General features: G+C 44.7%; 2 protein-coding genes across 5 annotated transcripts in view; both read left to right on the top strand.

Annotated features, from left to right (window-relative positions):
- VRK3 (VRK serine/threonine kinase 3) overlaps positions 1-19,316 on the top strand; it is a 159,333-nt gene that overhangs the window by 11,271 nt on the left and 128,746 nt on the right. For 2 of the 4 annotated variants that reach the window (XM_087973247.1, XM_087973249.1), the window contains exons 10-14: positions 419-551; positions 1,943-2,063; positions 4,242-4,300; positions 6,315-6,463; positions 7,859-8,442. In XM_087973247.1, the coding sequence (XP_087829373.1) occupies positions 419-551; positions 1,943-2,063; positions 4,242-4,300; positions 6,315-6,463 (462 nt within the window). In that variant the 3' untranslated portion in view covers positions 7,859-8,442. Of the gene's footprint in view, positions 1-418; positions 552-1,942; positions 2,064-4,241; positions 4,301-6,314; positions 6,464-7,858; positions 8,443-19,316 lie in introns of those variants that run through there. The other 2 variants (XR_015750871.1, XM_087973248.1) reach the window with 2 other exon arrangements.
- Positions 12,898-19,316, top strand: part of ABCA3 (ATP binding cassette subfamily A member 3) — a 66,715-nt gene continuing 60,296 nt past the window's right edge. The window contains exon 1 of the mRNA XM_087973241.1: positions 12,898-13,007. The gene's annotated coding sequence lies outside the window, so the exon portion shown is untranslated. The remainder of the gene's footprint in view (positions 13,008-19,316) is intronic.

Below are 19,316 nucleotides of genomic sequence, written 5' to 3'. Positions count from 1 at the left end.
AACTGCCAAATTGCAGGCAGCTGGCAGTCAGCAGAAGTACCCCCTGCAGTACTGCACTCTAACCACTGCGCCACTGGGGCTCCTAAATGAAGTGTGCATGACAAAATGAAAGTAATTTTTAAATTACTTTAAATAATCAAATAGTTGTGGGAGTTTTCTGGTGGTGAATTGTCTGCGGGGAATTGCCCCTGGTAAGCTGGCCACGGCAAGTTGGCCGGGGTCAATTGGCCCCCGTTCCAAGGAGCAGAGGGCAGGAGAACAAATCGGGGCGTTCTAATCAGGTTGTTACAGATCATAAAATGGGACAAAACTCATTTAACGGATGTCTCACTTAGCAACAGGAGTTTGGGGCTCGGTAAGTTGTTCCCTGTAGCTTTATTTTGAGGATCTTCAGCTCTTCTTCATTCTTACCCTCCAGGTTACTTTAGCAGATTTCAGCTTCGCCTTCCGATACAGCCCTGGAGGGAAACACGTGCCGCAGAGGGAATGCAGTCGGACTCCTCATGAAGGCACCTTGGAGTTCATCAGCCTGGACAGCCACAGGGGAGCTGGTGAGAGCCTGTTGCAAATGCAGGTCTAGATTTGCCCGTATCGCCTCTCTCGGTTTGGGAGGGTTGCTGTTCTGACCCAGCTCCCCAAACACGACAAACCCTCTTGACGTGAACTCAAAAAGATTCCTGTCGGCATTCCAGAAAGACCAAACTCCCCAACACCAAGACTCCGAGGCAGGCATTTTCTCAAAGTCCCTTTTTATTAGAGTTGACATACTGGCATATCATCTGGGAAAACCCGAATCTGAGAGATCTGGATTTTCCTCCAATAATTAAAAAAAAAATCACAAAATCCATCCCCTGCACCCGTCAGTCCATCCCCTGGTCCAATCACCATCCGTCCCAACTGGAGACATCCCATAACCACTCCTCATCCAGGTGCAGGGAAGGCATGACTTTGACTGCAAGGAAGAATGCTATTGTGTCTTAACTACCTACACTCTACAACAAGGATCTTCAAACTTGGCAAGTTGAAGACTTGGGAGCTTCCAACTCCCAGAATTCCTGAGCTAACATGACTGGAGAAGGGATTCTGGGAGTTGAAGTCCACAGCTTTTAAAGCTGTCCAGTTTGAAGACCCCTGCTCTACAAAATCCCACCTCCCAATTTCCCAGGCACAGGAATGTGGCAGCATGGAAGCTTCTGGTGCTAATATGGCTTCCAAAGCCGCCAATTCCTTTACTAGGAATGACGGAAGCCAAGTAGGTGTAACTGGGGAAAAACGACCCTTCAAATAACCTGGGCAGGGGTGCACAACCTTTGGGCTACAGCCCACTACTGAGCATGGTCTATTCCCAACCGGGCTGCGTTAGTGCCGGGCTGACTTCTATCCCACAAAATTATGTTGACATCAAGGGTTGTCCTCAGCTGATGTCTGAACATGGCGTAGATCCCCCCTCAAAAACATGGGGAAGCTGCATTCGCTGCTTGATAACTGAGACAGATCAACTTTGGAAATTTATCTATTTATTTATCCCACCCTTTTATTATTTTTACAAAGAACTCAAGGCAGCGAACACATCTGGCATATCTTCCTCCTCCTGTTTTCCTTACAGTAACAACCAGCTTATTAGTTCAGTTGGGGTGAGAGAGAGTGTGGCTGGCTGAAAGTCATCCAGCCAGCTTTCCTGGCCAAAGCAGGACTAGAATTAAACAGTCTCTTGGTGATTGACCGAATTACCCAGCCAGCTTTCATGGCTAAGGGGAGGAGTGGAACTCACAGTCTCCAGGTCATTGACCCAAAGTCTCTTAGCTAGTTGTCATGGGTAAGGCAGGACTACAACTCCCAAGCTCCTGGTCATTGGCCCAAAGTCACCCAGGCAGCTTTTATGCCTAAGGAGCATGACGTCTGCTTCCAATATTTCGTATGGGGATCTGCTTGTTCTTTACAGCTCCGTCCCGTCGAAGTGACCTTGAATCCTTGGGTTACTGCCTGGTAAAGTGGCTGTGGGGTGCCCTTCCCTGGTCTGCAGACCTGACAGATCCCTGCGTGGTCACAGAGGAAAAAGAGAGGTGTGTGCACACTTGCAACTCTTGGCAACTGCCTGCTGTTAGGAAAAAGACAAGGGATATTTCAGCTACCACCAGCCAAGGTTGCGGTGCCTACTGAGTGTTGATAATAGGATCCTGTTTGGTTTTTTTTTTTTTTCATCTTGGTCCCACATCTTTATTTTTCATCCTGGAGAGACAAAAAATTCCAATAGAAGAGAATGTCTGTAGACCAAGAGTTGAATTGTAAAGTCTTTGGTGCTCTGAGAGTTGGTTATTTCCTTGCAGACGTTTCATTACCCAACTAGGTAACATCATCGGTGATAGAAGGGAGTGGGGTTTGCAAAGAGGAGGAAGGAGAGAAGGAGGTGGAGGAGACCTGTGGGGTCCTTGGTGTTCTCTGAGCTCGGTGCGTTTTTTTGGCAGATGTTTCATTACCCAACTAGGTAATGTCATCAGTGCTAGAAGGAATGGGCTGTGCTCTTCATTTACATTCAGTAATTCGCCCTGTCAGTGTCAGTAGGGCTGTTGCTTACTCCATGGTTACTCCTTGGTTAGGCTGTTGTTTCCTGCTTGATTGTCTGGTTCCAATAGAATAGAGCAGTAGTGGCTAACCTTTTTGGGCTCCTATGCCAAAAATTGTGTTCATGCTCGCGTGCCAGCACCCAGAAGGCAATGCACAGCCCTCCCATGCCCCCTGTGCATGTGCGTGTAATCGCCACCACGCCACCCCCTTACCTGCACTGTGCCTCCCAGTTGATTTTTGGCCCGTTTGAGGCCTTTTTCGGCCTCCCAGAGGCTTGAGGAAAGCTGCAGCCTTTGTAGGCCCGGAAATACAGGAAGTGACGAAATGGTCCTATTTTTCGGCATGCAAAGGCTTTCCTCAAACCTCTGGGAGGCCAAGAAAGGCCTCAAACAGGCCGAAAATCAGCTGTGAGGCGCGCATGCGCAGTGAGGTAAGTTTACCTGTGGCTGGAGTGCCGGCACAAATGGCTCTGCATGCCACCTGTGGCACACGTGCCAAAGGTTCGCCATCATGGGACTAGAGCATCAGGGTTGAACCGTAATGTCCTTGATACTCTCTGGAATTGGTTTGTTTGCTTGCAGGTATTTTATTATCCAACCACACAAATGCTAGAAAGGAGTGCTAGTTGCTGTCTGTTTATACACAACAACTAAACCAAAAGCAGCAGCCTAACCAAGGAGCTATCCAAGAGAAAACAACAATTCCCCAAACACCTAGTGGGCAAGCTACCATATACAGGGAGTCCTTGACTTACAACCACAATGGAGCCCAAAATTTTATGTTGCTAGGTGAGCCATTTGTTAAGTGAATTTTGCCTTATTTTACGACCTTTCTTGCCCCAATGGTTAAATGAATCACTGCAGTGGATTAAGTGAGTAACTCAATTGTTATACAAATAATATCCCAATTACAACCGTAATGGGGCTGTCCATCACGGTCAAAATTCATGGCAGTCATAAAACAGGTTGGTTGCATGACAACCTGATTTTTTAGCACTTCTTTTTGCCATACTGGTTAAGTGAATCGGTATTGTTAAAGCAAACGCCATGGTCCTTCATTTAACCAGTGGTCCTCTAGAGGCACTGTCAGGGTTCCGGCGATTGCCCTAATTAAATCATGAGCTTCGAGCCAAGCTTCAAAATAATTCAAAAGATTTATTAGGAGCAACATGTCCTGGCACTAACCCATATGAAGCTAACTCTGAGACACGTAATTTACTATCACCTATGACCCTGTTTCCCCCCCAGCCCCCTGGATATGTCATAAATCAGATTCTCCAATGAAACACCTTCACGGCTGAGTGTCATCACTTTCCAATAAAGGATTTTCGCAGGCAGAAGATCCAGTAACCTAGGATACAATCTCCACAAGATAAGCGTGGAATGTGCTTCTGGCCTTCATCTGCTGCACTGCTCAGGCCTCCCCCCCCACTTCTTATGGCAACTTGGAAACAGGTTTAGGAATGATTTACGAGTTGACAGGCACAGTTTTGCCAACCTTCAGGTGTAAATACTGTTTTGGGGCGGAACCATTATAAAGGACAGTCGTAGGGCCCCAGGATGCTGGCGAACAGCCATCAACTCAAGTCAATGTGTATTGTCAATGCACAAGTCTCATCTCAGCTGTACTTCTCCTCCTGTTTAAGAGATTCATGTTGATTGTCATTTCCGTTGTAGGTGCAAAGTGGATGTTATCAAAAATCCAAGACTGTCCTCTGGCTGGGGAGCCTTACCAGGTAAAGGCGAATTGACGTGTTCTCATTTTCACTTTAGGGTTTACTTTTTAGAGGGTTACTTGGTGGTGCAGTGGTTAAAATGGCAGTACTGCAAGCTACTTCAGCTGTCTGCCTGTAGTTTGGCAGTTTGATTCTCACCTGCTCAAGATTGACTCAGGCTTCCATCCTTCCCAGATCGGTAAAATGAGGATCCTGATTGTTGGGTGCAAGATGCTGACTCTGTAAACCTCTTAGAGAGGGCCGTAAAGCACTGTGAAGCGGTATATAAGTCTAAGGGCTATTGCTCTTGCTCTTCCTTTTCTCCTTCCTTCCTTCCTTCCTTCCTTCCTTCCTTCTTCCCTCCCTCCCTTCCCTTCCCCTTCTTTCCTTCTTTCCTTCCTTCCATGGTGCACCGTGGTTAGAATGCAGTGTTGCAAGCCAATTCTGCCCACTGCCTGCAGTTTGCTCCTGACTGTTCAAGGTTGACTCAGCCTTCCACCCTTCCAAAATTGGTAAAATGAGGACCCAGATTGTTGGGGGAATAATAGGCTGACTGTAAACCGTTTAGAGAGGACTGGAAAGCACTATGAAACAATATGTGTCTTAAATGCTTTGACTACTTCGTGGTTGTTCTCGCAACAGCTCTCTCCACATTACAGGTAGTCCTCAACTTATGACCACAATTGAGCGCACAGTTTTTGTTGCTAAGTTGTTAAAGTGAGTTTTGCCCCTCTTTATGACCTATCTCGCCACCGTTGTTAAGTGAATCACTACAATTGTTAATTTACAATACAGTTGTTAAGCAAAATTGGCTTCCCCGTTGACTTCGTTTGTCAGAAGGTCGCAACATGGGATCACATGATCCATGGGACACTGCAACCGTCATAAGTACATGCCAGTTGCCAAGTGTCTGGCTCTTGATCATGTGACCATGGAAAAGCTACGACTGGTGTAAGCGTGAAAAATGACCATCAGTCACTTTTTTCAGTGCCGTCGTAACTTTGAATGGTCACTAAACAAACTGTTGTAAGTCGAGGACTACCTATATTCTCAGTGAGAAATAACCAGCTACGACTGCACAGCCAGTTGTGACAGGGCAGCTGGCTGGGGAATTCTGGGAGCTGAAGTCCGCCCATCTTAAATGTTGCCCCAGTTGAGAAACGCTGCAGAATTTGCAGTTAGGAGTTCTGGCATCCCAGGTTATATTCTCCACCGTTGCAGCAGACAAGTTGTGTCCTTGTGCTGCACTTTCTGTGACTTGCAATTTGCTTTTTTGTCTATTTACATATCTGGGAGACATCCTGATAAATGGTTCTCATTTCCTATTGTCTAGAACAGCAGGCCCTGAATATTCTATAAATATTCAGTGTGATGTTGTCTCTTTTTCCTTCTAATGCCTGTCATCAGGTACAAACTTGGTTTTAATGGAGCCCATGGCCCATCCACCAAGAATAAGTTAATCTGCTTTGATTTCTATTCCTTTTGAATTTACATGAATATGGACAGTCCTGGGTTCAAGACCACTGTAGAAATCTATTGAGAGACTGAATCAATCCAATCTCAGTCCAGCCTTTTTGTTTTTGGATAAAATCAAGAAAGACTTCCCTGTAAACTACCTCAAACTTCTGGATTGATCAACCAAGCAGAATAATTGTACTATAATTCTCCATTTTACTTTTATTGCTGTGCTTTGCCAGTCTTCTGAGTGAATATTATGTAGAAAGGCAGGTTAAAAATGTTGTGAGATTGATTCTTGGGATTTCTTACACACTCAAAGCCTCGGTTGCTTGGTCTTCAGGAAGACCATTGCCAAGCTGGGTCAGAAAAACCAATAGTTTTTAATCTAGTGTTTTCCAACTTGGCAACTTGCTGGCTGGGGAATTCTGGGAGTTGAAAGTTGCCATGTTGAAAAAACATTGGTGTAAGCCATAAGTTGCGACAACACAAATACTGCAATTGTTACTTAGAGAGGCCAGCTCTTTTCATCATCGTCCATGGAGATCTGTTTGATTAACTGATTGATTGTTTTTTAAAGAATCCATACAGAAATACCTGCAACAAGTAATGACTTTGGAATATGAAGAAAAACCAAACTACGAAGAACTGCGAATGTTATTTACGAGGCCTCTTCAGCTGATGAGAGCATCGGCCTATGACTCAGTGGACCTCAGAGTAGCACCCTAGGTGAGCTGTGATTTCATTTCCAGTCCCATCAAAAGAACATCACAAGCCCTGCTGGGTGGCAAATTCTTTCCTGTTGAGAGTATTACTTAAAAAGAAAACAAAAACCAAAGGAGGACACTTGTTTAAACTGGCCACTTCTGAGCTTGACGTAGCTGGAGATATCTGGAACAGGTAGGCAAATGTTGGGGTGGTGTAGTAGATGGATGGATGGGTGGGCAGGTGGATGGATGGATGGATGGATGGATGGATGGATGGATGGATAAGATGTGAGAGAGATGTAGGTGTGTGGATGGATGGATAAGATGATAGATATGGATAGACAGACAGACAGAAGATGGATGTAGGTCAGTAGATGGATGGATGATGTAGACAGACAGACAGACAGATATGGATGGACAAATGGATAGATGAATAAAGATAGATACAGACAGACAGACAGATAAAAGATGGATGTAGGTAGATAGGTGGATGGGTAGATGGATGGATGATAGAGATAGACAGACAGACAGATTGATATGGATGGACAAATGGATAGATGAATAAAGATAGATACAGACAGACAGACAGACAGACAGATAAAAGATGGATGTAGGTAGATAGGTGGATGGGTAGATGGATGGATGATAGAGATATGGATGGACGGACAAATGGATAGATGGATAAGATGATAGATATAGACAGACAGATAGAAGATGGATGTAGGTAGGTTAGTAGGTGGGTGGGTAGATGGATGATAGATAGATAGATAGATAGATAGATAGATAGATAGATAGATAGATAGATAGATAGATAGATGATAGATAGATAGATAGATATGGACGGATGGACAGAAGAGAGACAGACAGGCTGTCAAGGCACTATATAGCTTCACCCAGTGGCTTGCTGGCAGAATTGAAGCAGCCAGTTTTCATACAAGATTCCTTCAACATGTGAGGAGTGTAATGTGTAGTTCAACCTTTAGTGAGAGTAAAGAAGAATGTCAATTCGAGAAGAGAAGAATGATAAACCTTTTGCTCATCTCACTTATCGCACCGTTCATCATTCACACACACACACACACCTCTTTGCCCTTGTGTTGTGAGCAGTGACATTGAAAGCGGTTAAAATCACCAAGCACAGATTTTGAGATTGGAAACAGCTTATCCTGGGACCTTGTCCTATCTGGGGTAACGACATTTTGCCTTTTGCTGTGATGCATTTCTGCATCAATATGGCTCCTGGTTAGTTCAGACATATTTAGCAATTACAGCTTCGTATTAAGCAATGCTGATTTATCCTTTCATTAGATGTTGTTTTCAGTAGCAGAGAGAAAATTGTCATTATTTAGCAGCTTCTCCCTTTACTCTGACAAACTTGTTTTTGGATGTGTGTGTGTGTGTGTCCCCTTCTTTAAAGCTTTCAGAAAAACTGAATAAGAAGAGAAATGAAGAACAAGAATGAGCTTTACGGGTCTTGAAAAATGCACTTAAGAGTCGAACTCACTGGAATGTCTTCACATTGGAACAGTTGGCAACGTGGTTGGTGTGTGCGTTTGCTTTTTATTTCCAATTTTTAATAAGAGAGGGAAAGTGGTTTTCTTGGAAATGCTGTTAGGGTTTTGCTGTGACCTATAGCAAGCTAAAGATTTATCCAGGGACATAATTTAATTTAATGAATTCTGGCAAATCTTCCTTTGATAAATGATTAGTTACACATTTAATTTATAAAGAGTTGTTGTCCAAATATTCAACTCAAACCCTGAACCTTTAAAAAAAAGTGGGGGGGGGGAGAAGGATTGTAAATATTTTAATTTTGTTTTTAATCTTGCTTTTAGTGTCTTGAAAAGTTCATTGTATTCTATTGCATAAATATTTTATTCTATTATTTTATCTCTAGTTTAAAGGGTGCTTTGTCAGGCAGAAGGACTGAGAAAAAGGTTTTAATCTTTTTAACGTGTGCTTTGTTGATTTTGTAGTAAAAAGTTGTACGGTGAGGTCCAAGTTTGTTTTGTGTGATCTTTGCATGGCAGAAAAATCCAGCAACATAGGGAACATTTGAGATCAGCTCCTCATCTTTGTGGGAGATTGCTACATTTTCCCCTGCTTTGGTCCATAATTATTATAAATTAATTTGTTAGAATATATTCTTACCAACAGTTCTGTTTATTGTAACAGAACTGGTGCTGAGAAACTGATCTAAATGTCAGATGAAGTTAAAAATAAGACACCGTTAACATAAACCCACATTTTGGATTAGGTAGATATCTATGTATTAATCTGTAAACTTCCAATTGGTGTTGAAATATGGGCCCAGTTGATGGGGAAAATGAAGAAATTACAGTTCCGGAGTGCCATACTTTTAAGAAATCTTGCACCTCTAGCCAATGCACCATCTTCATTAATAACTGTGAGTTCAATAGTAGTAACTGTGAGAGGGATCTTGGAGTCCTACTAGACAATCATTTAAATATGAGCTAGCAGTGTGCTGCAGCTGCCAAAAAAGCCAACAGAGTTCTAGACTGCATAAATAGATGGATAGAATCCAGATCACGTGAAATTAATAACTTTATAATGCCTTGGTCAGGCCACACTTGGAATTCTGCATTCAGTTTTGGTCACCACGATGTAAAAAAAGATGTTGAGACTCTAGAAAGAGTGCAGAGAAGAGCAACAAAGAGGATTAGAGGACTGGAAGCTAAAACATAGGAAGAACAGTTGCAGGAACTAGGTATGTCTAGTCTAATGAAAAGAAGAGCTAAGGTTGACATGATAGCAATCTTCCAATATCTCAGGGCTTGCCAACAAAGAAGGAGATTCTCCAAAGCACCTGTAGGCAAGACAGAAAGCAACAGATGAAAACTAATCAAGGAGAGAAGCAACCTAAAACTAAGAAGAAATTTCTTGACAGTGAGGATAATAAACTAGTGGGACAGCTTGCCACCAAAAGTCACGGGTGCTTCATCGCGGGAGGCTTTTAAGAAGAGACTGGACAGCCCCTTGACCGGAATGGTATAGGATCTCCTACTTGAGCAGGGGGTTGGACTAGAAGACCTCTAAGGCCCCTTCCAACTCTGTGATTCTATTCTGTTCTTTGTCTCTTTTCTTTATTGATCATGTATTTTTCTGTATCTAACAAAGTGACAGCCGTGCCTGCTGTACGAGACTTGCAGGATGAATAAGAAACGGCATACCGAAGAACAGAGTTGGAAGAGATCTTGGCTGTCCAATCTCTTCTTAAAACCTTTCATTGAAGGAGCATCCATAACTTCTGAAGGCCAGCCATTCCGCTGGCGAATTGTTCTGTCAGGAAATATCTCCTTATTTCTAGGCTGGTCCTCTCTTTGATTGGTTTCCACCCATTGTTTCTCACGCTGCCTTCAGGTGCTTTGGAGAATAGCTTGACCCTCTCTTCTTTGGGGCGGCTCCTGAGATATTGGAAGACTCGCTCCCTGGTCCTTCTTTTCGTTCAACTAGATCTACCCAATTCCTGCAGCCGTTCTTCGTGTATTTTAACCTTCGGTCCCCCCTGATCGTCTTTGTTCTTAAAAATTCTGAAAAAAAAGCACAAGGAAGCCACCCAGAATTTGTTGGTATCCTTTATCCGTGCTAAATGTGGCTTTGTGTTGCCATCTCATGTCTGTTGCCGGCCTAGCATGAGTTACATTGAATAACAATGTTCTCCGTCAGATGATGAATCTCTCTGGGATTGTAGCCAAGACAAGCTACTGAGAAACGAGAAGAAAATAAACATGCCTGGAGAAGACAGCAAACTGGTTTAATTGAGATGCAAGAACAGGGGCTCCTGAATCTAACAAAGATCAGAAGTGGCTCGTATAATCCTGAATTAACTGTCAGGTGCAAGAAGTCAGGAACCAGGGCAGAGTTCAAAACTACTACAAGTTTGAGGGATCCTTGATGGTCTCTTGAGTTTAGTTGTTGTTGTTGTTTGCAAATGATTCATTACCCAGCTAGCTAACATTATCATGAGCACCAGTGATATTACCTAGTTTGGGTAATGAAACATCTGCCCAAAAAGTCAACCAAGCTCAGAGCACACTGAGGACCCCTCATTTCAACCCTGAGCTCCAAATATTCTCCTGTATGGTACCACATATGGATGTCACTCTTCAGAAAGCACAGAAGTGGCAAAAATTTGCATGTAGGCAAAGCTAGTTAGCTAGTTGGGTCATGAAACATCTGCAGGAAAATAACCAAACACAGAGAGCACCAAGGACCCCTCATTTCAACTCTATGCTACAAATATTATCCTTTATCGGTACTAAAAGTTTACTCCATGCTAACTATACACAAGAATCTGAACTACTAACGGGCAAGGCGAATTGGCGCCAGATAAGAGTCAATGCACTTCAAAGGGAGCTAGACTTAGGTTTCTTAGAGGAGCGTAGGGATTCCAAACAGATGATGCATTTGATCCCACCCTCCAGCTCAGCCTGGTCATCTCCTACATCAACTGAGCTAGCCCATGTGAGCACAAAACCAGGACTCCAAACTAACCACCAAGACGGTCCACACTATTAAAAATTTTTTAATCAAGATTAACACTAACCAAGCCTAGTCCGGTCCCCAGATCTTTACTGCCTTCATTTACCAGTCACCAGGTCTTTAGATGACTTGAGGTGGTTGGGAGAACGAGCCTTCAATGAGAACCAGAAGGTTGTTGTAACGGAAGAGAGAAAGGCACATCGCAAAGAAGAGCCCACTAACTGGTACACATCCTCAGCTGAAACCCTTAGATTGGGAGGCGAAGACCTTGCCACAGCTTGTAGCTATCACATTTTGGTATATGTCAGGGGTGTCCAACCTTGGTAACGTTAAGCCTGGAGGACTTCAACTCCCAGAATTCAGCCTGGGAGTTGAAGTCCTCCAGGCTTAACGTTACCAAGGTTGGACACCCCTGGTGTATGTTATGACCACGTGGCTCACATTCTAACAAATCACATTTAAAAATAAAATAAAAACAAGGTTTCCTGACATGGAAAGATTAACCAACTCGTTAACCAAAAAGTAAACAGGAGGATGCAGAAGAAATTGGTTTTTTTTTTATTATTATTTTTATTGTGGCCTGTAGGGAGACACAAATCAGAACACGAACCTGTTCAGGTGACCCAAAGACCAGGCCCATCCCAAGACCAACCAGCAGTTTATCTTGATGTCTCCCAAGGAAGCAAGAAGAGTTGGACATTTAAGTGTTCCTCAGAACTGATCTTCCAGCCGTTCCAGATAGGACTCAAAGGAGGAATCAGCCTAGACTCTCTACGTAAACACAAGAGGGCTAGATCTGACCCCACCCCTGAATTCCTTAAAGTCTTGTCCGGTCTTTCTGTCTGCAGAGATTCCTGTACTATAGGCAGAGAACAATAAAGTCACTAGTTTCACCTCTACACCTAATGGGTCTCTGTTAGCGCCTGACACTGCCCCGCTGATGAAGGGGACCAAGACCTTGCCTTCTTCAATGCATCAAAAATCATGCGCTTCAATGCATCAGAAATCTTCCCTCCACCCCCTACACGTACAGTCACCGTCGAGATGAATGAATTTACTTATTGAATTTATACACCGCCCATCTTGCCTGAGTGACTCTGGGGAGCTTAGAAACACTGCAATGAAATCCCAATAAACCCAAATCAACCACGCAGGTTAAAAAACAAAGAGCTAAGAACAACTTAAAACTTCCAGCTGCAAAAAATAAAATAAAAATCAGTGTTAAAATGCAGAAGATTTAAAAGGTTAGCAAGCCACCCCAGGGCTGCGTCACACAGAAACACCCCCTCCCACCATTCATAGGGGCAAAGCCAGGTCTTCACACTGGAAGCTGGGGTGGTGGTGGTGTGTGCTCACCTCTTGTGGGGGGGGGGGTGTAAAATATTCTTGCCTTAAGCCAAAAGATGAAACGAAGCAGGCTTCAGGCCAGGCCAGGCCCACCTTCCTGGACGAAGCCGTCATTGGCTTGAGAAGGCACCATACCGTCTACCTGAATCCATCCATCACCTGTTCCTGGATCTTTGAGGGGGGCTAAGATGCCGCGTTGGGTCGCATCTTCTTCAGGCCGCCCCACCACCCCCGGGCGGGTCCTGAGTTCTCACGGCGCCTTGCAGATTTTCCGCGATGGAGGAAGGGAAATATGGTCCTCCGGTCCAGATGTGCTTTTAATCCGGCGTCACATCTGCAGCGCGAAGAGGCTTGCTTGTGCCATTAGCAACCGGGAGCCATCAGCTGGGATGGAGGGGAAGGACCAGGAGGAGGAGGAGGAGGAGGAAGAGGAGGCGGCACTGGGAGGGGTGGGGTGGGGAGAAAAGCGACCCGCTTGGCTCCAAAACAAGGCGTCTCTCCGTGTCCCCCACCCACGCGTGTTCCCTGCGCGTCAGCGGGGAGGGGCTCAGCCGGCACTCGGTGCCCGCCTCCCTCCTCCTCCTCCTCCTCCTCTTCTCTTCCTCCCTCCCCGCCCAGTGCCGGAGAGCCGGGATGGCAACGGAGTCGGCGGCCGCAGGGACAACCGTCGGAGGAGCCGCGGCGGAGAAGCCCGGAGCGCGGCGGGGCTGAGCAAGGTAAAAAAAAAAACAACCCAGCCCAGCATCAACCGGCGGAGGCGCCTCGGCTCCTGCCTCGGATTTGGCTGCCTGGCTTTGTCCAGCCTCCCTTCCCTCTCTCTTTTCCCACCGTCCCCTCCCCACCAACCCCAGGGTGTGCATTTTGTGCTCCGTCTGCGTGTGCAAAAAGCACCCCCCTCACACACTTTGCAAAGACCGCCCCCTTCCTTGCCCCTCAAAGACCCCGGGGGTCTCTACCACCTCCCCAGTTGCTCCTTCCCTTTCTTCCTCCTTCCCCTTCTTCCTCCTTCCCCTGGCCTCTGCCTAATTTCCATGCCACCCCCCACCCGTCTGACTAGCCTGCCCTGCCCTTCCCCCCCCCTTTTCCTCCTTCTCCCGACCCTCCCTGGTTGCAGGGCTCCCCTTCCCCACCTCTGGCTGGCTGGAGCCCTAATGTTATGTACAGGGGGATGAATCACACACGCCCTGCTGAATGACATCACTCTCTCCTTCCTCCCTAGAGAGAAAGCTTTGCTTCCCCCCCCCCCCTCCCCAACCAGCCTGCCGGGCATCTTTGGGGTGGGGGGTGGGGTTAGGGGCTGCGTCTGGTTCCTTGGCCTGTCTGGAGAGCAAGACTGGGGGGGTGAAGAAAAGGGGGGTGTCTGGGTTTCATAACACAAAGGCAGCAGCCCCATGGCCAGCCTAAAGAGCTCCATCTGCAGGTAAGCCAGTTCCGGTCCCTCAGGGCTGATAGTTTTATTTATTTATTTTGTCGAGAGCATGTATTAAGCTCACAGATACAGGACTAAACAGGACGATTAATAAATGAAATGGGGATGAATAAAGGGAACATGAGGACAGGGACGGTATGCGCTTTTGCTAAGGCACTTACGATGCACATCTCTGCTCTATGCTAGCCGGGAAGGTTGGCAAGGCCGATGATCTTAGAGACACGTAGCCCCCTTCAGTGTTGTGTCTTTGATTTGGGGTGGGTTATGGGATGTCTCGTCCTTAAAGGGGTGGCCGTCGGCCTGCAAACTCTTGGGCCGGAGGAGTTTTGTGCGGGAGCCTTGATCTTAAGGCTCTTCTCGAAGAGCAGCGGCATTGCTTTGGAAGGGGCAGAGGAGCTGGCTTGGCACATTGCAGCGAGAGGCCGTGCCGAAAGGCGCCATCCATCATGCTTTCTCTGCGGGTTGTTGTTGTTTTTTGAAATGTCACCACTAGACAACGCACAAGGCAAAACCGAATCTTTCCACACCTCATGCTGGGTCAAGCGGGCTAGGTGGCACCCCGTGCAATGTGGCTTTGCGAAAGATGGGTCCTCGGTTTGGCAATTGTGCAAACGGTCCATCGTTTCCACGCAGGAACATTGCTACGGTGAACGGCTTCTGCACTGCAACATGGGGAGCCAGCTGGCGTTGACCTGCTTAGAAAACAGCTTTCTCTGTTGCTAAGAGTTTGAGCCAGCTCTCTCCTGGGCTTAGGGATGGAGGAGGCACTGGAATTAAGGTCAAATGAGGGCAGCTGCCAAGAAGGGGGGGGGGAACTGTTGGTGGAATGGCAGGAACTCAGCTGGCTTCCCACAGGTGCCACTGAACAGGAATTGGCTAGTGTGTGTTGGATGGATTGTGTGAACCAAATCCGCTGGGTTAAGAAGCTCTCATATAGTTGTTGTTTTTTTTTTAAAGAATGACTTACGGTTGGACCAACACCCTCCGTCTTTGCTTCACACTTTATTATTTGGGAGAGGTTGTTTTGTTATGAATCCAACTACATGTCGTTTACATGGACATGGTGGCTCAGTGGCTAAGACGCTGAGCTTGTTGATCCGGAAGGTCGGCAGTTCGGCGGTTCAAATCCCTAGCACCGCATCACGGAGTGAGCTTCCTTCCTTGTCCCAGCTTCTTCGAACCTAAAAGCACATAAAAAAATGCAAGTAGAAAAATAGGGACCCCTTTGCTGGGAAGAGAACAGCGTTCCTCCATGCGCCTTCTGCATTTAGTCATGCCGGCCACATGGCCACGGAGACGTCTTCGCACAGCGCTGGCTCTTCTTCGGCTTTGTAACGGAGATGAGCACTGCCCCCTAGAGCCGGAAATGACTAGCACGGATGTGAGAAGGGAACCTTCACCTTTACCTTACATGTAGTCCTCGGTGTACGATCACAGTTGATCCCAACATTCCTGTGGCTAAGCGCGACATTTGCTAGCTGGGTTTTGCTCCACGTTACGACCTTTCTTGCCACCATTGTTAAGCAAACCCCCTGCAGTTGTGAAGTGAGTAATACAGTCCTTAAGCGGATCTGGCTTCCCACATGGACTCTGCTCGTCAGAAGGTTGCAACGGGGGATCACGTGACTCCCGGGACGTTGCAACCATCCTAAATAGGAGTCAGTTGGTAAGCATCCAAATTTTGTTCACGTGGCCATGGGGAGGCTGCAACAGCCGTGAGTGTGGGAAACGGTCGTAAGTCGCTTTTTTCAGGGGCGTTGTAACTTTGAACGATCACTAAATGAATGGTCGTTAAGTCAAGGACTGCCTGTCATTGTGTCCTATTCCATAGTCAACCTACAAATGCTTTCTTAGCGTCACATGAGTCTCCAAAAATAAAATATAGAATAGGGATAGGATAGGATAGGATAGGATAGGATAGGATAGGATAGGATAGGATAGGATAGGATAGAATAGAATAGAATAGGACAGGACAGGACAGGACAGGACAGGACAGAACAGAACGGAACGGAACGGAACGGAATGGAATGGAGTAGGATAGCATAGGATAGGATAGGAAAGAATAGAAATAGAAATAGAAATGGCATAGCATGGAATGGAATGGAATAGAATAGAATAGAATAGAATAGAATAGAATAGAATAGAATAGAATAGAATAGAATAGAATATTAGAATGAGGAATGGAATGGAATGGAATGGAATAGAATAGGAAAAATTGAATAGAATAGGAATAGAATAGAATAGAAATAGAATGGAGTGGAGTAGAGAGTAGAGTAGAGTAGAGTAGAGTAGAGTAGAATAGAATAGAATAGAATAGAATAGAATAGAATAGAATAGAATAGAATAGAATAGAATGAGCTGGAAGGGACCTTGGAGGTCTTCTAGTCCAGCCCCCTGCTCAAGCAGGAGAACCTATACCATTTCATGAATGAATGAATGTTTTCTTCTGATCAGTCTTAACTCACTTCTATACATGAGCCCTATTGGGTGGGAGTAGCTGGGGGGCGGAATGTCCATTAGGAAGTCCAAGGGGAATCTGGTGGTCTTTGTATGCCTTTCATTGAACTGACACCTATCCATTGACTTGAGTTGGTTGCCTAGCAGAACTTCCACTGCTATTGACACCCGTTTCAGTGGCAAAGAGAAGGGCGAATGTTTTCGATGCTGAAATCTTGAACTGTAAAGGTACAGCCCATTTTTCCCATAATCGCACCTTGAACTATCTGCTGGACTTTCCTCCCCTTCTCCCTCCAGAAGTAGATCTGCCATCATCCCTCATTCTTTCGAGATTATATTTATTCCTTTGCGAATTACTCACATCCCGCCTCTATTATTTTTTACACACACACCCCCCAAAAAAATCTCAAGGCAGCAAGTATATCCAACAAAACTTCCTTCTTTTATTTTCCCTACAACAACAACCCTGTGAGGTAGGTTGGGCTGAGAGAGAGAGGGACTGGCCCAGAGCCATACAGCTAGCTTTGATGGCTAAATCAGGACTTGAACTCATGGTCTCTCTGCTTTCTGTCTATCTCAGTGCCTTAACCACACTACTAGATCAAACTGGCCGGGGAAGGAACATACTGTAAACAAATCTTTCAGATAACAGTTAGAAGGAACTTTGGAGGTCATCTAGTCCTCCACCACCCCCGCCTTAGCAGACCCTACACCATTTCTGACAAATGGCAGTGCAATCTCTTGATTGAACTTGATTGATCTATCTGCAGTATGTAAAGTGGAAAAGATCAGGCCCACAGATGAAGGTCCAATTAAATTGATTTATTGCTACTTATGCCTATGTACAGGAATGTACTCAACTAACAGGTAATGCCTGCTTGGAGTTAGATAAGGGTCAACAGAATTCAAGGGAGTTTGGACGTATTGAGTTTGTGGCCATGGAGAGATTCTAGACTGATTCCTCTTTTAACTCCACCTGCAGGTCCTGCTATTCCTTCTCTCCCTCCTCTATCATCCATCCATCCACCCACCCATCCATCCATCTATCTATCTATTTCCATGATCTATCTGGTCTCCTGTCCTTCCTGCAACAAACCTGGTAAGTTCTTGGATAGGAGACCATCGGGAGACCCAAGGTCTATAGAGCTGCTCTGCAGTGAGATGGGTGGCACATACATTTAATAAATTAATTAAAAAGGATTGATTGAGTAGTTGAAAAAAATAATCCCTTAAAAAGTGATGGTTAATTCCTTCCACCCTGGGTGCAAGAATTAGGCTGATTACAGTCCCCATCATCAGTGGACCATGCAGGCTGGCATGATGGGATTTGTAATCCAACACTCCTGAAGGACATTGGGTTGGAGAAAAATAAATTAGACGGTAAGAGTTCCTTCAATGAGTTTAATGGTTTCATGGTAAAAACATGAAATGTTTTTAATGTCTTAATTGTAATATATTTTTAGAGATGGATGGATGGATGGATGGGGATGGATGATGCAGACCGAGGGATTTAAACTCCTTAACACTAGTTCCAAAATGTTTTTGTTCTATGTTGAATGTCATTCTGATATCTTTTTTATGAGGTTAGAATTCAGAATTCCTCAGATTTACCATTATACATGTCTGTTACAAAAGCAGAAAAGCTAACTGGTATTTAGAAGCTCACCAAACATTCAAACCGGTTTTCTGACTTCTTCTGGAACAGCAAGTTGCCATAAAAAAAAAAGAATATAACTGTGTTTTGCATTTCTGGGCATGTGAAGTGTGTAGATCATTTGTTCAAAAGCCTCTCTTTGGATTACACATTCACCTTACGTTTTCTTTAAAGGTGCTTCCATAAAAAAAAATTGGCAAAAATTACTATTCTTTAAAAAAAACAACCTGATATTATGCAGTCTTGATAGAGGCAGGGGTTAAAAAATATACATGGATGCATTGATAATTCCTTTTTGTATGTTTTTAAAAGCTGAATGAGATGAAGTAAGCTGTTAGCTAGGAATCGCTTTGTATTTTAGTATTTATTTTTTAGTATTTATTTGATTTGTCAATCGCTTACAAGGTACAGGTATAAGAATAAATATAGTTTTTGAATACATGAGATAGATACTTATAAGAAAAATAAAAGAAACAATAGGACAGGGACGGTAGGCACGTTGGTGCGCTTATGCACGCCTCCTACAGGCCTCTTAGGAAGGGAGTGAGGTCAATAGTAGACAGTCTAAGGTTAAAGTTTTTGGGGTTTGAGGAAGAAACCACAGTCAGGTAGAGTATTCCAAACATTGACCACTCTGTTGCTGAAGTAGTATTTCCTGCAATCAAGTTTGGTGCGATTAACCTTGAGTTTGTATCTATCGTTTGCTCTTGTGTTGTTATGGTTGAAGCTGAAGTATTCATTTGCAGGTAGGACATTGCAATGTATGATTTTATATACTATATTTAGATCAGACTGGAGGCGGCGTAGTACTAGGTTTTCTAGTTCTGGAGTTTCAAGTCTGGTGGCATAAGGTATTCTGCAATTATGTGATCATAAATGCCCCCCAAATTCTATTTTTCCCCTGTCAAATGGGCTTAGAACAGAGGCCTGTTTATTTTTTTTGTTCCTGAATTCTTATCACTTGGGGTCATAAGTGGCCTTGCTTGGGAGCTCCTGATTTTAAGGTTTATCTCTATAATCCACAGGCTTTAAATTTTTCCACCCTTGTGGTTAGAAAGTTTTGAAAACAAGCCTGATCTGATAGCTACGGCTCAGCATGTTCCTGATTCCACCTGTATCTCAACTTTGTTGTAGTTTTGAGTAGGTTGCTTTTAAATTGTTTTCCGCCTCTGGCCCAAAGCATAGAGTTTCTTTTTATCCATCTTCTTTAAAAATTGACAACATGTGACATTTTTACTCTCTGGACATCAGAATTGGAAGGGACCTTGGAGATGTTCTAGTCTGTTCAGGCAGGAAGCCCTATAGCATTTCAAACAAATGGTTGTCCAATTTCTTCTTAAAAACTTCCAGTGTGGGAACATCCACAAGTTCTGGAGGCAAGTTGTTCCACTGGTTAATTGTTCTCACTGTCAGGAAATTTCTCCTAGGTTGCTTCTCTCCTTGATTAGTTTCCATCTGTTGCTTCTTGTCCTGCCTTCAGGTGCT

This window comes from Notechis scutatus, chromosome 12 (genome assembly GCF_049901735.1).
Source record: "Notechis scutatus isolate UNSWTSFEM ecotype Mainland chromosome 12, rNotScu1.2, whole genome shotgun sequence".
NCBI classification, from domain to species: domain Eukaryota; kingdom Metazoa; phylum Chordata; class Lepidosauria; order Squamata; family Elapidae; genus Notechis; species Notechis scutatus.
The sequence above is the reverse complement of the archived record's forward strand: the minus strand, read 5'-3'. Positions and strand labels throughout refer to the sequence as shown.